This window comes from Moschus berezovskii, chromosome 23 (assembly GCF_049115385.1).
Source record: "Moschus berezovskii isolate FMDL1 chromosome 23, NW_MosBer_1.0, whole genome shotgun sequence".
NCBI classification, from domain to species: domain Eukaryota; kingdom Metazoa; phylum Chordata; class Mammalia; order Artiodactyla; family Moschidae; genus Moschus; species Moschus berezovskii.
Genome location: NC_142482.1, coordinates 44619592 through 44642141, shown reverse-complemented (window position 1 = coordinate 44642141; position 22550 = coordinate 44619592). Strand labels below are relative to the sequence as shown.

The 22550-nt window shown below is 40.8% G+C and overlaps 1 protein-coding gene across 2 annotated transcripts in view; it reads right to left on the bottom strand.

The window, feature by feature from the left end:
- Window positions 1–22550, bottom strand: part of DCDC2 (doublecortin domain containing 2) — a 152637-nt gene that overhangs the window by 94174 nt on the left and 35913 nt on the right. For both annotated transcript variants that reach the window (XM_088831299.1, XM_088831300.1), the window contains 3 exons: window positions 5640–5716; window positions 5391–5522; window positions 1782–1928 (listed from right to left, as the gene is read on the bottom strand). In XM_088831299.1, coding sequence (XP_088687425.1) covers window positions 1782–1928; window positions 5391–5522; window positions 5640–5716 — 356 coding nt within the window. The remainder of the gene's footprint in view (window positions 1–1781; window positions 1929–5390; window positions 5523–5639; window positions 5717–22550) is intronic.

The following is a 22550-nucleotide window of genomic DNA, read 5'->3' as shown; positions in this document are numbered from 1 at the left end:
AAAACAAATTACAATTTAGAAATCTGAATATTATTCACAAATAATATACAAAGAAAGATAATTAATATCTCAGTTTGTCACCCCAACCTGGAACTCAACTATTTATAGACATTAGTATTCCACAAAAAGGGCCACTGACTTTCCCAATTTCACAAAGGCCACCAAAACATTTCCAAATTCCATTCCAAAAGATTATTTTTTAAATTGGAATATAACTGCTTTACAATGTTGTTAGTTTTCGCTGTCCAAAAGATTCTTAATGTTTTCTTGTATAGCATTTTAGTTGATGCTTACAAATAAATTTAGTACCACCTTTAACTTTTTCATACCACTTAAAATAAAATCCTAAATTTTTCATTAGCATTTCAAAAAAAAAAAAAAGGCATTTCCTAAGCGGAGTAAGGATTTTGCCAGATTGTGTTTAAAACTAAAAATGATAAAGTTTCTTTATCGTGTCTATCATATCTGGTAGAAGCACAGAATGGTAAAACACTGGCATTTATATTCAGGGAGTTTCTAAACCGGTCATTCTCACCAAAAAATTTAAAAACTGCTCTTTGGCTCTAAGTATTTCCCAGATGTCTCTCTACAGGAAAAGATCCAGCTCGAAACCCAACTGAACCTCTCTGAAAATAAGAAGCCACGGAGGTAAAGGCAAATTTCGCTGACCTGCCTGAAAAAGGCCACCGTGCTCATAAAGGCCACCATGAGCACGTTTTCTCACTGCCGTCAAGTACAAGCACAAGCTCTCACTGCAGCGTGTACTGCAACCCACGGAAGTCTCACCCAGCGTTGCTTCTCAGAGCAACATTGTGAAGGACTTGATTTCATGAATGGGTAAGGATGGTTGGCAAAAAGTCTGGTAAATAGTTCTAAAGTGCTAGAAATCAATGTGCTCGTTGCATACTTCAAACACTACCCCCGAAATTCCATTCCACCTATTCCGTATTGAGAAACCCTTGGTTAGTCTCTCCATCAAGCTACACGGGATTACAAATCAATGGAGAACACACTGGTGACCTTCTGCTTTATCTCTGTCACTTGTCACCCATCCGAGTAGGAGCAACTACACAAAGTCAGCTTTCCAGCCAAGTAGACATGGAAAAGCAGCAGCGAAAGGACCGCAGGGCACCACGAGCAAGCCCAAGGGTCCCTGCAAGTAGGGACTGAGGCTGTTCACGCAAATGCGTGCCTGGGCAGTCCACCTACTGGGCTGCAAGAGGGTATTCTTCACAAATGTCCGACATCTCATGGAGCAAAAGAGTTCTCTGTGCACTGTAAGTGTAACCTTTAAAATTTTGCCTGAAATAACTATATACCCAGCGCTCCACTTATTTGTATAAAAGAAAGATCATTTCTATATTTTACCATTATTATTTTTAAGTAGAAAATATTATTTCTTAACCACCTGCAGATATTTCTCTACACATCAACTGAAAAATTATTCAATCAAGTTAATGTTTTTAAGACTTCTAAAAGTATATGTTGTAGAGAAGCTCACTGCCCTGTACCTTTTTCACAAAAATAAATCTTTATTATAAATTCATAAGTGAATGGCTAAAAAATACTATATAGTCTATCATAAATTCCTCAATATTATATTTTTATGCAACAGTTCTCAACCTCCAATCACAGCAAAATAGCGATCAACGTGTATTAGACATCCATTCCTTTCTAACCGATAAACAAGATTCTAAAAAACAGACCAGAGGCCAGCATAAGATTCAATCTACTTCAAGTGGTAACTAAAATATGAGACGTGAGTGAGGATGCAAACGTACCCGTAAGACTTCCTCATTGTTGACTTGTCGAAAAGTAATTCACTGTAAGGCAACTTCTTAAACTTATCTCTGCCGACAGCCACATAAAACTGCCCGTTCTCCAGCTCTGCCCCACTCTCAATCCGTTTTCCTTCTAAAGTGTAAAGTCTGCCAAAATATGAATGCCAGCAATTAAAATGTTAACAAGCATTTCAAGAACCGCTAAAATCACAGTCAATTAAAAACTCTATTCCTAAATTGGCTCATTTGATACTATGCTAAACACTGAATTATAAATGTCTCAAAGTCATAAGACTCAGCTAAATACCAATGCAGATGCAATTACATCTAGCTGTACAGAAACCTGACAGTCTAAAATAAGGATCCTCTATTGCTGCCATATTTAGAGTTTAGAGGGAGAGAATTAACTTGCAGAAAATGTGTGTGTGTGTGTGTATGTGTGTGTGCTCGGTCGTGTCCGACTCTTTTGCAGCCCCATGAACTGTAGCCTGCCAGCCCCTCCATCCATGAAATTCTCTAGGCGAGGATACTGGAGTGGGTTGCCGTTTTGAGAATGTCATACTTTAAATGAAGCTTGGCTTCCACTGAAGTTTGATTCTTCTCTTTATATCCCGTGAGCACTTGGAAAATTTATTTTCTTAATGCACTGTTCAGGTTAACATCCAAGAGCAGCGCTCACACAGAATTTTACACAGAAACACACAGAACTAGGTCAAAAAGCAAGAGGCGCGAGGGCAGGAGGTAAAAGAACCCACTGCCAGTGTTAATGATGCAGAACTGCATAGCGTTCATGCTTCTCTTTTTTGCCTTCCGTCACCTTCCCAGAATCAAGGGATTTCACAAGAACCTCCCTTTACTGTAAAACTGCTGCTGCAAACTACAATGTGTTACTTATTAAGAGAACAGTGATAACCTTGCTAGACGATTTAAAGCGTTCACACAGTTTGTTTAAAGAGCAAGAAAAAAAAAAAAAAGACGGCTTAGAAAACCACGCCACAAAGAAGACAATGCATGATTTTGAAGGTGATAAACAAGAGTTAGTAACTGCAAGGATTTTAAGATGATCGTTTTAAAAGTTCTCAGACTTCTCATATCACAAAATTAAGGGTAGTGACATTTGCAAAGAAAAAAAAATCCATTGATCTGTCTGCTTATTTACTGATTATGTGAAAGGCCGTATCGTATGGAATCAAGAAGTAAAATAAAAGCAGCCACTTAACCCCCTGAAGTGTGTTAGTGCTGAGTTAGTATGAAGATGCTAAAGTAACGCACTTCTGCCCCTATAAGTCTAAATACCAAAACTTAACCCAGATAATCTGGTTTTCCTGCCTTGACCTAGACCAGGGCTTCTGGACATTATTGACATTTTGGATCTGATAATTGTAGGAGAGGTGGGAGGCTGTCCTGGGAATTGCAGGATGTCAATAGCACCCTTGGCCTCTACTCATCAGATGGGAGTTGTAGCCACCTCTATTCCCTATGACTCTGGACACTACCAGAAACCCCTAGTGGTAAATCTGCCCCTGATGGAGAACCTATTGGAAACCAACCCCTAGGTGGAGGCCTAGACCCAAACGTTCTTCTCTTGTTTACCTTCAAAATAGGAAGATCTGAATCCGTCATTAACTTTTACAGCTAGAACTTAAAAGACAGCAAAGCTGTGGATCTGGCAACAGCCAAGATTTGACTGGTTTTCTCTACAGACAGGGACACTGAATAAATTCTAGCCTGTGAACTTGGCCTTCTTTTATGCGACTCTTGCTGACGTGCTTTCTTCCTTTGCTACAAAACATGAGAATTATAAACAGGGAGTTGAATGAATTTGTGTGGGATGTTTCTGACATGTATACTGATGCACAGGAATGGCTCAACCATAAGAATTACTCATATTCTGTTTAGCTCAGTTGTAAGGAATCTGCCTGCAATACAAGAGACCCAGGTTCAATTCCCAGGACAGGAAGATCCCCTGGAGAAGGAAATGGCAACCCACTCCAGTATTCTTGCCTGGTGAATTTCATGGACAGAGGAGCCTGACGGGCTGGTCCATGGTGTTGCAAGAGTTGGACACAACTTGGCGACTAAAGCACCACCAGGTGTTTTTAAACCACCATGTTCTGTGAAGGGAGGGTGGGGGTGTCCCAAGTGGGTGGGGGTGTCCCAAGTGAGCAACATGCAAACCTCACTCATGTCTGGCATTACACTAAGAATTAAGCTTCTCCAACATGGAACTCCGGAGAAGGCGATGGCAAGCCACTCCAGTACTCTTGCCTAGAAAATCCCATGGATGGAGGAGCCTGGTAGGCTGCAGTCCGTGGGATCGCTAAGGGTCAGACACAACTGAGCGACTTTACTTTCACTTTTCACTTTCACACATTGGAGAAGGAAATGGCAACCCACTCCAGTGTTCTTGCCTGGAGAATCCCAGGGAAGGGGGAGCCTGGTGGGCTTCCGTCTGTGGGGTCACACAGAGTCGGACACGACTGAAGTGACTTAGCAGCAGCAGCAACATGGAACTCTGCTCAAGGTTATGTGGCAGCCTGGGTGGGAGGGGAGTCTGGGGAGAATGGATACACGTGTCTGTACGGCTGAGTTCCTTTGCTGTCACCTGAAACTTATCACAACATTGCTCGTTGGCTATACCCAATACAAAATTAAAAGTTTAAAAAAAAAGAATTAAGCCTCTCCAAGTATTCACATGTTCAGGGGACATATAACTATATTCTCATTTCGTGTCTGTCCTTGTCTATATTTTATTTCTATTTATGAATTTGTTCACATCAATATATGTTTGAATAGGTGTACCTGGGCATGCAGTTGTGTTTATATATCTTTGTGTGCTTCAGAGCATTTCTTGAGTGGGTTTACATCTGTTTATGTGTCAAAAGACAAAACAATATATCTCTTTTTAAAAAATCAATACATAACTATCGAGATCTGCCTTTACTCCTGATGCCAAAATAAAATCCAAAAGGATCAAAGGTTTAAAGTTGAAAGATGAAAACGTGGGATAATGTTTTATAATCTAGGAGTGAAGAGAACCTAAGTTAATCATAGAACTTAATGATCATAATGAAAGACTGAAAATTTAACTGCATCAAAATTTAACCTAACTACATGAGAAAAACAACATAAAAAGTAACAAAAATATAAACTGGAAAATAGCCCTACAAGGGATGAACAATTATATGCCCATTTTACAGATAGAAAAACTGAGGCATATAGAGACAAACTGCTGCTGCTGCTGCTAAGTCACTTCAGTCGTGTCCCCCCCCCCCCGGAAGCCCACCAGGCTTCCCCGTCCCTGGGATTCTCCAGGCAAGAACACTGGAGTGGGTTGCCATTTCCTTCTCCAATGGGTGAAAGTGAAAAGTGAAAGTGAAGTCGCTCAGTCGTGTCCGACCCTTAGAGACCCCACGGACTGCAGCCTACCAGGCTCCTCCATCCATGGGATTTTCTAGGCAAGAGTACTGGAGTGGCTTGCCATTGCCTTCTCCAAGAGACAAACTAGTGACCTGAAATTCAGATCTAGGGACCCATGTCTCCAGGGCCTCATGGGAATATCCTCAACAATTCTGAATCCCATCCACTTGCAAGATTACTCTGACATACCTGTGGACAGCCCCACTCCTCAGAGTTATCTTTTCCGTGACCATCTGCAGTACATGATCCCACTGATTCAAGGCTTTTCTAGGAATGAGGAGTCGAGAAGCTGGGTTCATGAGGTCTCCATTTGCAATCAAGCTGAAAAAAAGGCAAAGTCAGTGAGAAAAACCATTTGACACAGTTATGCCTTTAAAACTACAAAAGAAGTCCCAAACCTAAAGGAAGCCACCACACTAATTTTGACCCAAAACTTACAAGATAGTGCAGGGTTCCAGAAGTGGTTTTCTAAAGCGAGATGACACATTGATCCTGCTGTGAGTTACTGGTTTTACCTTTTAAAATAAAGACATACAAATCATTGTACTTGTGTTAGTGTTTTTTTCCTATGAGGAAAAACTAGAGGTTTCCAGGGAGCTGGCTGAGAACTGCAATGCCTTTGTTAAAACCTTGCTTTTTTCTCTCCCACTTATATAAACCCTTTGGGCTTACCCTCTATCGATGGCATATAGCTTTAACAGAGCTCTCAAGAAAAATTTCATTTAAGCCCTGGGCATACTGCTCATGATCTGGACCAAAAATTGAAACTGCTGAGCTATTGTGAGAATTCCAAGGCCATTTTTAAAACAGTTCCTTTCTGTCAAATAAAAGTACGTAAATGTATAAAATCTTGAACGAAGTGCCCTCCCCCTCCAGGCACGACAGAGTGTTTGGTCATCTCTGCCCATCCACCCACTCCCTAGAGTCCCTGGGTCCCTGCCAGGCACCTAACCTCATGCTGTTCTCCCGAGACTGACTCCATCAACTTTTCTCAGCTTCACTTCCTCCTCTGTTTACCAGCCACCCTCTAAACAGCACGTTCCCTTCCCAACCCCCTTGCATCTGGGTGGGTCTGGTCATCTTTTTGGTCCCTTTTGTTTCCAGGCTCCAAGCTGTTGTATCGAGAACCACACGGCCCCGCGGGCACCTTCGACTCAGACGAGGCTTTGGCATTGGTCAAGCCTCTCCTCCTCCCAAATCAACTATTTCTTACATTTCCCACAGTGGATTGTCCATATCCCCACCTTTCACCCTAAATCCTAAAATCTCACTCCAGGCACACTTACTCTCAGCACATCATCTCCTTCCAAACCTCAAGGGAATAAAGCTCAACAGGCATGAAGGCTCTCAGCCTCCCTTCCCTCCATGCTCACTTCATCTACATCTTCACCACTTTTCTCCTTTGCTGTCTGTTTCAGAAGGACCCTGACCCCTTTACACAGCTAAGCCTGCGTGTCTTGATTTTGTCCCCTGCTGCCCGTTCCATCTAAGGCCCTCCTCCCCCATTATCTTCAGTTTCCCCCTTGACCCTGTGGCCCTTTCTCTCTCCTTCATCATTCCTCTTCCTATTTCCTTCCACCCCATCCTCTCCTCAGTCTTCGACTATCTGGTTTCCAATGAAAGATAAATCCCAACTCTTTTTTTTTTTAATTAGTGAATGTATTTATTTTTGGCTGCGCTTGGGCTTCCTTGCTTCATGCACGTTCTAAAGTGCGTGAACTTCAGCATTTGCAGCCCACAGGCTCAGCAGTTGCAGCTCACGGGCTCAGTAGTTGTGGCACAGGACTTACTTGCTCTGTGGCATGTGGGATCTTTCTAGACCATGGACTGAACTTGTGTCTCCTGCTTGGAAGGCAGATCCTTGACCACTGGACCACCAGGGAAACCCTAAATCCCAACTCTTAAGCTTGGCCTACAAGGACCCCCATGACCAACACTGCTTACTTGCTTCCCTCATTTTCCACCAAATACTGCTTCCTCCCCAACCCCTAGCCTAGGTGTGACTCTGGGTCGAACCAGCCAACTCCTGATCCATTGCCCAAACACACTCTGAATCCTCTTCCACACCTCTGCTCATCTTGCCCCTGCCTAAAATGCCCTCCCCTTTCTTCCAGCTTCTGAAATTGCACTTGCTAGTCAATACCCTGCTTGGTTACCACAAGTCCTTCCATGTTCATCTTTCTTTACCTTCCTGTCTCAAACTGCTACAGCTACTACAGGATTGATGATCACACTTGCTTAGAGGGCTTTTTTTTTTCTTCCTGATTTGAAAGGGAACTGATAAATGAAAATAGCCAACATTTACTGCACTATATTTAATGACAAGCCCTGTACTAAGTAAATGCATTCTATATCATTAAAGCATCAAAACCATGCCCTGAACTAAGTACTTATTATTTAACCCTATTTTACAAACAAAGAAACTAGACATTAATCATTTCCTTTGCCTAAAGTCACACATACTAAGCAGCAGAGTTGTCCATACCTATGGACCTCTACTTGCTTTGCACTTTGGTAGTTATTTTAGAGACAAATAACCCTAAATAATTTATGCGCCTCTCTTCTGCCAAGTTATGCCATTTTCAGACGAACAAGGGGTAAGATCCTTGACTTGCCAGTGCCTAAAACAGTGCTTGGCAATGCCTGTTAGTTGCATAAAATGTTTGCTGAAATTTAATTAGAAAAAACTAATTTAGAGTAAAAAATTTTTAATCAATCATAATAATTTTATTTCATTTTAAACCCAGAGATTCTTGGCCCTAAGTTAACATTTACAGTGATGTTGACTTTTTAAAAAAGTTTAACGGATGATGTATGCACCTGACCAAAATTCAAGTGGTAAAATGGAGGATACAGTAAAAAGGAGGAATAGCCTCACCTCTGGTCCCCCAACCACAAAGCTGCAACTAACTTAACAATGTTCATTCAAAGACAGCCTTCATCTACATATGCATATTGTTTTACGTAGACACTTTATACATGTAATTTTTAAACACAGGGATCACTTGCTATGCCTATTCTTCTGCACCTTGCTTTTTTTCATTTAACAATTCACCAGGGAAACTGTTCCACATTGGTAAAGGTTGCTTCATTCTTTACAAAAGCTATGTATATCCATGCTGTGAATGTACCTTAATTTATTTAACCTGTCCCTCAATGACAATCCTTCCAGTTGGTTTTAAACTTTTGCTCTCGCAGGGAATTCCCTGATGGTCCAGTGGCTGAGTCTCCACGCTTCTACGGCAGGGGGCGCAGGTTGGACCCCTAGCAGTTCAGTTCAGTTCAGTTCAGTCGCTCAGTCGTGTCCGACTCTCCGCGACCCCATGAATCACAGCACGCCAGGCCTCCCTGTCCATCACCAACTCCCGGAGTTCACTCAAACTCATGTCCACAGAATCGGTGATGCCATCCAGCCATCTCATTCTCCGTCGTCCCCTTCTCCTCCCGCCCCCAACCTTTCCCAGCATCAGAGTCTTTTCCAGTGAGTCAACTCGTCTCATGAGGTGGCCAAAGTATTGGAGTTTCAGCTTTAGCATCAGTCCCTCCAATGAACATCCAGGATTGATCTCCTTTAGAATGGACTGGTTGGATCTCCTTGCAGTATAAGGGACTCTCAAGAGTCTTCTCCAACACCACAGTTCAAAAGCATCGATTCTTCGGCGATCAGCTTTCTTCACAGTCCAACTCTCACATCCATACATGACCACAGGAAAAACCATTGCCTTGACTAGACGGACCTTGGTCGGCAAAGTAATGTCTCTGCTTTTTAATATACTATCAAGGTTGGTCATAACTTTCCTTCCAAGGAGCAAGCGTCTTTTAATTTCATGGCTGCAATCAGCATCTGCAGTGATTTTGGAGCCCAAAAAAACAAAGTCTGACACTGTTTCCACTGTTTTTCCATCTATTTCCCATGAAGTGATGGGACCAGATGCCATGATCTTTGTTTTCTGAATGTTGAGCTTCAAGCCAACCTTTTCACTCTCCTCTTTCACTTTCACCAAGAGGCTTTTGAGTTCCTCTTCACTTTCTGCCATAAGGGTAGTGTCATCTGCATATCTGAGGTTATTGATATTTCTCCCAGCAATCTTGATTCCAGCTTGTGCTTCTTCCAGCCCAGCGTTCCTCATGATGTACTCTGCATATAAGTTAAATAAGCAAGGTGACAATATACAACCTTGACGTACACCTTTTCCTATTTGGAACCAGTCTGTTGTTCCATGACTGGTTCTAACTGTTGCTTCCTGACCTGCATACAGGTTTCTCAAGAGGCAGGTCAGGTGGTCTGGGATTCCCATCTCTTTCAGAATGTTCCACAGTTTATTGTGATCCACACAGTCAAAGGCTTTGGCATAGTCAATGAAGCAGAAATAGATGTTTTTCTGGAACTCTCTTGCTTTCTCCATGATCCAGCGGATGTTGGCAATTTGATCTCTGGTGCCTCTACCTTTTCTAAAACCTGCTTGAACATCTGGGAGTTCACGGTTTACATACTGCTGAAGCCTGGCTTGGAGAATTTTGAGCATGACTTTACTAGCGTGTGAGATGAGTGCAATTGTGCGGTAGTTTGAGCATTCTTTGGCATTCCCTTTCTTTGGGATTGGAATGAAGACTGACCTCTTCCAGTCCTGTGGCCACTGCTGAGTTTTCCAAATCTGCTGGCATATTGAGTGCAGCACTTTCACAGCATCATCTTTCAAGACTTGAAATAGCTCAACTGGAATTCCATCACCTCCACTAGCTTTGTTCCTAGTGATGCTTTCTAAGGCCCACTTGACTTCACATTCCAAGATGTCTGGCTCTAGGTCAGTGATCACATTATCGTGACTATCTTGGTCGTGAAGATCTTTTTTGTACAGTTCTTCTGTGTATTCCTGCCACCTCTTCTTAATATCTTCTGCTTCTGTTAGGTCCATACCATTTCTGTCCTTTATCGAGCCCATCTTTGCATGAAAAGTTCCCTTGGAATCTCTAATTTTCTTGAAGAGGTCTCTTGTTTTTCCTATTCTGTTGTTTTCCTCTATTTCTTTGCATTGATCACTGAGGAAGGCTTTCTTATCTCTCCTTGCTATTCTTTGGAACTCTGCATTCAGATGCTTATATCTTTCCTTTTCTCCTTTGCATTTCGCCTCTCTTCTTTTTACAGCTATTTGTAAGGCCTCCTCAGACAGCCATTTCGCTCTTTTGTATTTCTTTTCCATGGGGATGGTCTTGGCCCCTGTCTCCTGTACAATGTCACGAACCTCCGTCCAGAGTTCATCAGGCACTCTATCAATCAGATCTAGTCCCTTAAATCTATTTCTCACTTCCACTGCATAATCATAAGGGATTTGATTGAGGTCATATCTGAATGGTCTAGTGGTTTTCCCTACTTTCTTCAATTTAAGTCTGAACTTCGCAATAAGGAGTTCATGATCTGAGCCACAGTCAGCTCCTGGTCTTGTTTTCGCTAACTGTATACAGCTTCTCCATCTTTGGTTGCAAAGAATATAATCAATCTGATTTCGGTGTTGACCATCTGGTGATGTCCATGTGTAGAGTCTTCTCTTGTGTTGTTGGAAGAGGGTGTTTGCTATGACCAGTGCATTCTCTTGACAAAACTCTATTAGCCTTTGCCCTGCTTCATTCCGTGTTCCAAGGCCAAATTTGCCAGTGACTCCAGGTGTTTCTTGACTTCCTACTTTTGCATTCCAGTCCCCTAGAATGAAAAGGACATCTTTTTTGGGTGTTAGTTCTAAAAGGTCTTGTAGGTCTTCATAGAACCGATTAACTTCGGCTTCTTCAGCATTACTGGTTGGGGCATAGGCCTGGATTACTGTAATATTGAATGGTTTGCCTTGGAGACGCGACGCGAGAGACGCCGGCCCCGGCGGCGCAGACGCGACGCGAGAGACGCCGGCCCCGGCGCAACGAACCACGCAAAGAGGTGCGGCCGTGAGGAGCTACCCCACGCCTGAGGCCAAGGCCGGCGGCCGAGAGGAGCTACCCCACGTCCAACAGGCGGTGGCTGCGCGGGCGCAGGAGGACCGTGAGGACCTACTCCGCGTTCAAGGTCAGGAGGGGCGGCCTTGAGGAGATACCCCTCGTCCAAGGTAAGGTACAGCGGCTGCACTTTGCTGGAGCGGCTGTGAAGAGATTTTCCACGACCAAGGTAAGAGAAACCCAAATAAGACGGTAGGTATTGCTAGGGGGCACCAGAGGGCAGACAAACTGAAATCATAATCACAGGAAACTAGCTGATCTAATCACATGGACCACAGCCGAATGTGGTCCCCTGGAGAAGGGAATGGCAAACCACTTCAGTATACTTGCCTTGAGAACCCCATGAACAGTAACAAAGGGCAAAATGATAGGATACTGAATGAGGAATTCCCCAGGTCAGTAGGTGCCCAGTATGCTACTGGAGCTCAGTGGAGAAATAACTATAGAAGGAATAAAGGGATGGAGCAAAAGCAAAACCAATACCCAGTTGTGGATGTGACCAATGATAGAAACAAGGTCCGGTGCTGTAAAGAGCAGTATTGCATAGGAACCTGGAATGTTAGGTCCATGAATCAAGGCAAATTGGAAGTGGTCAAACAGGAGATGGCAAGAGTGAACGTCGACATTCTAGGAATCAGTGAATTAAAATGGACTGGAATGGGTGAATTTAACTCGGATGACCATTATATCTACTACTGTGGGCAGGAATCCCTTAGAAGAAATGGAGTAGCCATCATGGTCAACAAAAGAGTCCAAAATGCAGTACTTGGATGCAATCTTAAAAATGACAGGATGATTTCTGTTCGTTTCCAAGGACCCCTAGCAGGGATCCTGAATGCCACATGGTATGGCCAAAATAAGTAATAAACTGTTGCTGTTGCAGACAATGCCATGATAGATTTCCTCACAACATTTATTTGCATGAATATGTAAGTGTATCTGTCAGTCAGTTCAGTCACTCAGTCGTGTCTGACTCTTTGCGACCCCATGGACCGCAGCATAGCAGGCCTCCCTGTCTATCACCAACTCCTGGAGCCTGCTCAAATACATGTCCATTGAGTTAATGATGCCATCCAACCATCTCATCCTCTGTTGTCCCCTTCTCCCCCTGCCTTCAATTCTTCCCAGCATCCAGGTCTTTTCCGATGAATCAGTTCTTCGCATCAGGTGCCCAAAGTATTGGAGTTTCAGCTTCAGCATCAGACCTTCCAATGAATATTCAGGATTGATTTCCTTTAGGGTTGACAGTTTTGGAACACCACAATTCAAAAGCATCAATTTTTAGCTGTTCAGCTTTCTTTAGGTCCAACTCTCACATCCATACATGACTACTGGAAAAACCGTATCTTTGACTAGACAGACATTTGTCTGCAAAGTAACGTCTCTGCTTTTTAATATGCTGTCTAGGTTGGTCATAGCTCTTTTTCCAAGGAGCAAGCGTCTTTTAATTTCACGGCTGCAGTCACCATCCTCAGTGATTTTGGAACCCAAGAAAATAAAGTCTGTCACTGTTTCCATTGTTTCCCTATCTATTTGCCATGAATTGATGGGACCAGATACCATGATCTTTGTTTTTTGAATGTTGAGTTTTAAGCCAGCTTTTTCACTCTTCTCTTTCACTTTCATCAAGAGGCTAGTTAGTTCTTCTTTGCTTTCTGCCATAAGGGTGGTGTCATCAGTGTATCTGAGGTTATTGATATTTCTCCAAGCAATCTTGATTCCAGCTTGTGCTTCATCCAGCCCAGCATTTGACATGATGTTCTCTGCATATAAGTTAAATAATCAGGGTGACAATATACAGCCTTGATGGACTCCTTTTCCATTTGGAACCAGTCTGTTGTTCCATGCTCGGTTCTAACTGTTGCTTCATGACCTGCATACAGATTTCTCAGGAGGCAGGTAAGGTGGTCTGGTATTCCCATCTCTTGAAGAATTTTCCACAGTTTGTTGTGATCCGCACAGTCAAAGGCTTTGGCATAGTCAATGAAGCAGAAGTAGATGTTTATCTGGAATTCTTGTGCTTTTTCAATGATCCAACGGATATTGACAATTTGATCTCTGGTTCCTCTGCCTTTTCTAAATCCAGCTTGAACATCTGGAAGTTTTTGGTTCATGTACTGTTGAAGCTTGACTTGGAGAATTTTAAGCATCATTTTGCTCGTGTGTGAGATGAGTGCAACTGTGCAGACGTTTAAACATCCCTTGGCATTGCCTTTCTTTGGGATTGGAATGAAAACAGACCTTTTCCAGTCCTGTGGCCACTGCTGAGTTTTCCAAATTTGCTGACATATTGAATGCAATACTTTCACAGAATCTTCTTTTAGGATTTGAAATAGGTCAGCTGGAATTCCATCACCTCTACTAGTTTTGTTCATAGTGATGCTTCCTAAGGCCCACTTGACTTCACACTCCATGATGCCTGGCTCTAGGTCAGTGATCACACCATCGTGATTATCTTGGTCGTGAAGATGTTTTTTGTACAGTTCTTCTGTGTATTCTTCCCACCTCTTCTTGATAACTTCTGCTTCTGTTAGGTCCATACCATGTCTGTCCTTTATTGTGCCCATCTTTGCATGAAATGTTCCCTTGGTATCTCTAATTTTCTTGAAGAGAACTCTAGTCTTGCCCTTTCTGTTGTTTGCTTCTATTTCTTTGCATTGATCGCTGAGGAAGGCTTTCTTATCTCTCCTTGCTATTCTTTGGAACTCTGCACTCAGATGGACATAGCTTTCCTTTTCTCCTTTGTCTTTTGCTTCTCTTCTTTTCTCAGTTATTTGTAAGTCCTCCTCAGACAACTATTTTGCCTTTTTGCATTTCTTTTTCTTCAGGATGGTTTTGATCACTACCTCCTGTACAATGTTACAAACTTCCATCTGTAGTTCTTCAGGTATTCTATCAGATCCAATCCCTTGAATCTGTCACTTCCACTGTATAATCATAAGGAATTTTATTTAGGTCATACCTGAATGGTCTAGTGGTTTTCCTTACTTTCTTCAACTTAAGTCTGAATCTTGCAATGAGTATCTGTAGAATATACTCCTGTATCTGTAGAATACATTATTAGAACTGAGAAACTGCTGAAATAAAGAAGAGGCAATTCTTTTCAGTTTAATGGAATGTACTACAAGCTTTATTCTTGACTGATCCCAAGTCACTTGATTTATTTAGCTCATACTATAGCATAGCCTTGGAAGAAAAGCTATGACCAACCTAAACAGCATATTAAAAAGCAGAGACATTACTTTGCTGGCAAAGGCCCGTCTAGTCAAAGCTATGGTTTTTCCAGTAGTCATGTATGGATGTGCGAGTTGGACCGTAAAGAAAGATGAACGGTGAACAATTGATGCTTTTAAACTGTGGTGCTAGAGAAGACTTAAGAGTCCCTTGGACTGTAAGGAGATAAATCAGTCCATCCTAAAGGAAATCAATCCTGACATTGAAAAGACTGATGCTGAAGCTAAAACTCCAATACTTTGGCCACCTGATGCGAAGAACTGACTCACTGGAAAAGACCCTGATCCTGGGAAAGAGTGAAGGCAGGAGGGGAAGGAGACGACAGAGAATGAGATGGTTGATGGCATCATGGACTCGATGGACATGAATTGGAGAAAGCTCCAGGAGTTGGTGATGGACAGGGAAGCCTGGCAAGCTGCAGTCCATGGGGAGGCAGAGTCGAACATACTGAGCAACTTAGCTAAACTGATGCATAAGAAAATATGCTATTTTCCAGAAAATATTCCAGAATTATTTAACTACTAATGAATCTTTGCGTGTGTCAAGGACAGGCCTTTCTGATTCCACATCTGTGCAGCATCTTCCTCATGAAGCCCTCCCCATCTCTGAATATTGCCGCCCTGGCCACTGGGCTTAAAACTTCTGCCACATCCCTGGTTCTCTATTGCCCTTCCCTGCCTTTTTTGTTTTTTAAATAGTATTTACTACTGTCTAATATATCATATATTTTACTTAATCTAGTTTTCAATTCATTGTCCCTACTGTTACTTCACAGTAACTCTCAATATTAACTAGTAACGTACTAAGCACATACTTCATACCAATTGTTATTTTTTCAAATGGTTGCTTGACCTTGACTGCTTAATACCCTGTTGGATTATTGAATTAAAGATGAAGGTGAATACATTATAAAAATAAATAACTTTGAAAATGCCTGGTAAGTTGTCAGACACATGCTATTTTTCCTGACTGCATACTTGTCTATAGTTACTACACACAGAAATTCACAAATAGATGATTTTTTGAATAATTATATAACTAAATTCTAAGTGTATATATTGTTGCTTGAATTAAATCAAACCATCTGTCTTGAATAAGCTGCTTTCCTCATTCAGTATGACAAAAATATTCCCCAAATGTTCATGATTAACCAGTATGAATTGAAGATTAACCTTAAATATACATTTCTTTGAATCATTATATGTAATTAATTAATGTCTGTTTCCAGATAGGGTAATAAAAGAATTTGAAAACACAATCCAAGTAATACATTTGAATTGAAAAAAAATATGTAAGACCATTGTATAAAACAATTAGGATTTTTGAGGGGAAAAAAAGTACCATTTTTCACTAAAAATGCATTTTTCTAATTGTCATTTTAAATAATAACTTAAATCACAAAAGAAGCAAATCAACTACATATAAAAGGAAATTTCCCAGAGCTCATATCGGGAATTAAGTGTTGGTCACTTGGTGCTAATCTAGAGATACTGCAGCTTAGATATAAGAAGCCTAATAGTGAATTAGAATATATTTTTAAAATATGTACATTTTCTTATTAGCCTGTACACTTTCCCATGCCCTTTGAAAATAATGTTTGAAAGATGAAAATAATGTTAAGTATCAATACACCTGGTGACGGAGGGATGGACCCCAAAGGACAGAGTGGAGGTACTCCCACTCGGACCCCCATGGACCAGGAATGCCTCGTTGATGAGCATCCTGGCCAGTGTTAGGTGTGTGGTCTGTGACTATGGAAGCAAGTCAAATGAAACGGCATCCATGCAAAACCCAGACTTTCATTTTGGACCCAGCAGAATGCATACTCCTGGCTGGCTTTATCAGGGAGTGAGGAAATCACTACCAAGTAAATGAAGGACATGCTTATAGCACTTCTCTCATCTTGATTCTGCACAGGGTTCAACATCGTCTTAGAAAAACCCAGTTTGAGAAGGAGCTTGGCCTGGTGAATCAGAGAGAGGAGTCATTTCCTGAGTGGAAACTAGGTAGGTAGGCAGATAAAGAAATAGATAGACAGATAGACTAAATATTTGGCTAACATTTTTAAGGAAATAGTCCAAACATAAATTTGGAAATGTTTCAGAGTCCAAGGTGGCAAAGTTACTTAAGTCATCTTCACTCTGCTAGAAAGGAACAAGCCAGGTCTTTGGATATAAAGCACATGCACCTTCCAATATATCACTCTGCCTCTGGCATCTTATTTAGATTGTGTTTATATCATAAGTGGCCATACCAAAGCCAAAATAATAATAATAATAAGCAGGAGAAAAAAGTTATATGAATTTGATGTCTATCATTTAATTTAGTCAAATTCCATGTGACACTTGGACAATACTGCAGCTGGGTCAAATTCAAGTTAAAACCTGCATGACCTTAAAAATATTAATTTTTATTAAAAATAAACTCAACGAAATTAAAATTGTCGTTGTGCAAATACATACCTGGATTGATAAAATCAAGATCTACAACCTGCGGAACTAACTAAAGGTCTGAAATTCTGAACTCCAGGACCGATTGCCAATTCAATGCCTCACACCTCATTTTCTTGCTCTGTAAAAATAAGGATAATCCTGCTAAACTTGCCCAAAGGGATGCTCCATGAGCTAATTAATGAAGTGGCAATACCGCCCCCTGGGGCTGTTAGGCTGAGTGCTTCAGAGACTCCACCAGCCTCAAAACTCAGCACTCGCCACCTCTCAAAACCCCAGGCCAAGTAAACCAATGTGAGGCTCAGGACCTGAGGAAATGATGCTGTTAAAGAACACCCTCATGAAAATCTAAAGACCACTGATCTCTGGCAAAAATAAAACTCTTGATACAATTAAAAGACTCAATTTTAAACTGCTTTTTAAAAAATATATCATGTTTTTATAACCATCCATATAAAAACTGTCCTTTTATAACTAAAGCCTGAAGACTTAGGCTTTTAGGGACAAAAACATACTAAAGTTACTCACTGGCAACATATAGCTCAACCCACACAAAAAGCCTTCAACTCTATCTTCCTCCAGAGGCCACTACTGCCTTTAGACCAAGTCCATGTGTCCTGGACTTGGGTATTTGAGATCGTATTTGAGCTGGCCCCATTTCTTCATACTGTTAACCTCATTTCTTCACACTCTTCCTACTCTGGCCCCATTTATTCATAATCTAACCTCATTTCTCACTGTGCTACCACCTACCCTTCACTCATCTGGAAATAATTCTCTCCTCAGAAATTCCATATCTTCTTGTCTGAATCTCTCAGACAACATTTTCCACAGGTGTAACATTTTTCCCTTATATTATCAATATTTTCATGTACTGCATCTCTATTTATTTATTTGTTTTTAGTAAAGAACCTCAACTGTAACTCAAAGATCCACTCATGGTGCTGTGGACACAGAATTCACTCAGTAAATACTTTTTTAAATTGACATACAGTTAATTTACAGTGTTTTATTAGTTTCCAGTGTACAGCAAGGTGATTCACACACATGTATATATTCTTTTTCACATTCTTTTCCTTGATAGATTATCATAAGATGCTCAGTATAGATTCTTGTGCTATACAGTAGGTCCTTGCTATTTATCTATTTTATATATAGGAGTGCTTGTATGTTAATCTCAAACTTCTAATTTGTTTACCCTCCTTTCCTCTTTGGTAACCATAAGTTTATTTTCTATGGATGTGAGTCTACTTTTGTTTTGTGAATATGCTCATTTGTGCAATTGTTTTAGATATCACATTTAAGTGTTATCATATGATATCTGTCTTTCTCTGTCAGACTTAATGATAATCACTTATAATGATAATCTCCAGGTCCATCCATATTGTGGCAAATGGCATTATTTCATTCTTTTTTGTGGCTGAGTAATAGTCCACTGTGTATGTGTGTGTGTGTGTGTGTGTATTTGTGGGTGTGGGAGGGGGATATCTTCAGTAAAAAATTAAAATTAGGACCAATTATTTTGAGCACATACCATGCCCAGAACTGCATCAAACACTGTCCAAATTTACCTTGATTTTTCACAATATCTTTGTTAGTTATTTTCAGGTAAATTTGTAATTGTAAAATACATCAGAATTTATTAAGTGCTTTCATTTATAGTGATGTTTGTTCCTCAAAATAATATGATCAGGTTAGTATTATTCCAATTATACAGAAAGGAAAAGATGACCCTATCCACCCCTCAAGGTCACACAGAAAGCAAAGCAACAGTCTCATGGGTCCACTTCTGATTTCCAGCCTAGAGTTCATTCCTACTAATGCTGCTCATCCTAAGGAGATCCATTGTAAGGACTGATGCTAAAGCTGAAACTCCAATACTTTGGCCACCTCTTGTGACGAGTTGACTCACTGGAAAAGACTCTGATGCTGGGAAGGATTGGAGGTGGGAGGAGAAGGGGACAGAGAATGAGATGGCTGGATGGCATCACCGACTCGATGGACATGAGTTTGAGTGAACTCCGGAAGTTGGTGATGGACAGGGAGGCCTGGCATGCTGTGATTCACGGGGTCACAAAGAGTCGGACACGACTGAGAGACTGAACTGAACTGAACTGAATGTTGCTCAAGGCAGAAATAGTAGACACATATTTGCACCCACTTAAATAAGATCTTTCTTGAATTCAGTTCAGTTCAGTTCAGTCGCTCAGTCGTGTCCGACTCTCTGCAACCCCATGAATCACAGCACGCCAGGCCTCCCTGTCCATCACCAACTCATATCCATAAACATTTTCATATATTGGCATATCTAGACCACCCTTATTCAGTGGTTCCAGTATCTTCTCAAGATCACTCAAGTTTCCTTCCCCTTTGCTGCTACCTGTAAAATATTCTTTACATGATTATATCAGTATAATTTATGGGACTTCAATGGAATAAAAATTGAAATCTGTTAACCCCCCGAAATTTTAGAAATTCCAGAAAGGCAAGGCAGTGACAAAATCAGCACAGCCAATGAAATATTTTCATCATCATTGTTATATAATAATGAAGAATTCCAACCACTCTAACTTCAGCGACAATCTAGTTACAGAAGATGTCTCTGATTATAATGAACCAGCTGTTTAGAACATTCCCAGAAGGGTCCAATTAGTTTCTCTGAGCTGATGAAACCACTCATCTCTACCTCGGTCCTCTACAGGTCCCCATGTTGTTGTATCCAGTCCAGGGGCTGATTCCCAGAAGAAGCGTTAGGATCCATCTGTCGGGTGTGAATTATCATCTTATTCAGAGGGGCATTTTTCTGCCAATAACAGATATCTTAGCATCAGTATGCATATTTGCCTTTTGAACTGTTCTCTAAACGAATGTCTCTCTTCACTGAAGCAGGAAAACAACTCAAAACAAATTCACAAAGAATATGGCTATTCAAAACAGCAAGGTTAAAGATTTCTCTTTAGCATAAAAGTGACCCCAAAGTTAGATGTCATGATACATTTGTTTAAATCTAGAGAATATGTAACACAAAGAGTGAGCCCTAATGTAAACTATGAACTGTGGGTAATTATGATGTGTCAGTGTAGGTTCATCAGTGGTAACAAATTTACCACTCTCATGGATGATATTGATAAGAGGGAGGCTATGCACCTGTAGACAAAAGGTACATGGGAGATGTCTGTACTGTCCCCCCAGTTTTGCCGTGAACCTAAAATTGCCTTAAAACATAATGTCTAAAAATTTTTTAAACTTTTAAAAGTGACCCAAGAGATAATATATCCATCATTAGTAATACCTTTCTTGAAAAACTCGTGTAACCATATATTTAAATGTGTATATACCGCTAAATTTTTTGTCTGCAAAAATAAATGACAAGTAATTTTCATCAAATTTTGAACCATCAAATTAACTTCCCAGCATATCATAAATTTTTAAACAATTGGCATTCTAGTTTAATTTTTTCTCTTCTGTGCTTTGTGGAATATTTTTAAAGACCAGATAATCCTAAGCATTCTGAATATATAATTTTAAACCTCTCATTTACTAACTTTATTCTAAAATAATTATTTGCAATGGGAACTCTATCTTATAGCACAACCAAAAGGACTTGAGTCATTTTTAAGGCATTCATAAGTAAGTCAGCATGGGTTTCCCTAATGCTATGCTGAAGAGAATAATATGACCCTCATAAAGTTAAAAAATAACCAATTAACTCAAGAACACCCTTAGGAGAAATTACGGGAACCACCTTTAACAAAGCATTGAAAAAAAAATTTTTTTTTATCATCAGACTTTTCTTTAATATTTCTTCTTAACTTACTATCCCTTGCTTACTATTTCACCATTGTCATTTTTGTTTGGCTTGTTTTCCCAAATGGGATTCTGGTTACCAAACCAATCCAGGCAGTAGACTGTAAAATTTCCACTAAGAATGCAGAGCAGCTGGAAGTGTATACATAACAATGCAAGATGAAAGTTAGCAATGTGGAGCGTGCAGGAGCAGTCCAGGTGGGCAGAGTACAACCTCCACTTGCATTTAAATAAGTCATTTAGTCCCCAGGATTCCCACTGAAGAATGTGCCAACAGTACAGATCTACCTGCAGTCCTTCCTAAATACTGAGAGAGCTATTAACTTACATCTTACGATGCTAGAAAGTAATTGTGCTGTGCTGAGTCACTCAGTCATGTCCGACTCTTTGCGACCCCATGGACTGTAGACTGCCAGGCTCCTCTGTCCATGGGGATTCTCCAGGCAAGAACACTGGAGTGGTTGCCATGCCCTTTTCCAGGGCATCTTCTCAACCCGGGGATCGAACCCAGGTCTCCTGCATTACAGGCGGATTCTTTACCATCTCAGCCACCAGGGAAGCCAAGAAAGTAATGAAGTGCTCAAAAAAATGTTAATCTAGTGTTAGTTGCTCAGTCATGTCCAACTCTTTGCCACCCTGTGAACTGTAGCCCACCAGGCTCCTCTGTACATGGGATTATCTCTGTACATGGAGTGGGTAGCCATTCCCTTCTCCAAGGGACCTTCCTGATCCAGGGATGAACCCAGGTCCTCTCACTGCAGGCAGATTCTTTATTGTCTGAACCATGCCACAGAGAAGCCATCTTGAAAGAGTCCCCATGGGCAAAGCAGGAATAATTTAAGTAACAAAATGAAACATGTTGGTGCTGGATTTTATCCCAGAGAATAAACTAAATGTCCACAAGTCCATATTGGTATAAAGAAATAACCAAATGAATGAATGAACAAATAAATGTGAGAAAAAGGACAACTCTCCCATATGCTGGAATTCCAACGAATACATGTACAAGGCACAACGCAGGAAATCACCATAGGTAAATAGCACTGTAATAATTGTTGCAGGCAGGAACCATCATGGATGATAAAATTTGTCAGTAAAATCATGAATGATAACAAAAAGTATATTTGCATACTTTCAAAGTATCTCCCCTCAAAATATTTGATAATCACAAAGGAAAACAATAACTCTACAGTGGAAAAAGCTATTAAATTACACCTTAACCAAGAGATCAAAGCTGATATAATTAATAAGAAGACATATCAGCATTATGTACTCTAAGAAAAAATATAAATTAAAAAAGGATTAACTCTCCATGAGGCAATCAAGAGATTTTCCTTCCCAACTTCTTCCTAGAGCATGTACTTTAGAAAACTTGCAATTATAAGCACTTTCTCCTCTCTTTGAAAGGTATGTACAATCTTTCTAAAGATTAAGATGGGTGTTTGTCAACTTTATGACTTGCTAATATCTCTCAAAGACCTAGGATATAAACACCAAGGGAGATAACACCCTTATTTTTCACTTTCTGTTGAGGGACAGAAGCCTAATTTTGGTGGATATCTTACTCCAAGCTGAAAGCTACTTCCTTTCTTAAAGATAAGGGCTGTCCTTCACAGTTGTGAAAGGGTTAGTCATTTTCATGTCTGACTCTTTGGGACCCCGTGAACTGTAGCCCACCAGGCTCCTCTGTCCATGGGATTCTCCAGGCACAATACTGGAGTGGGTTGCCATTTCCTTTGTTGTGAAGGTCATGAAAAACTGAGGAGCAGTAACCCGTTAGTATAAACTCAGGCAACAAGATAAATTAAAAGCAGTGAGGAACCCTGGATGGGATCCTGGACCTGAAAAAAAGACTTTGGCGCAAAACACGCTTAAA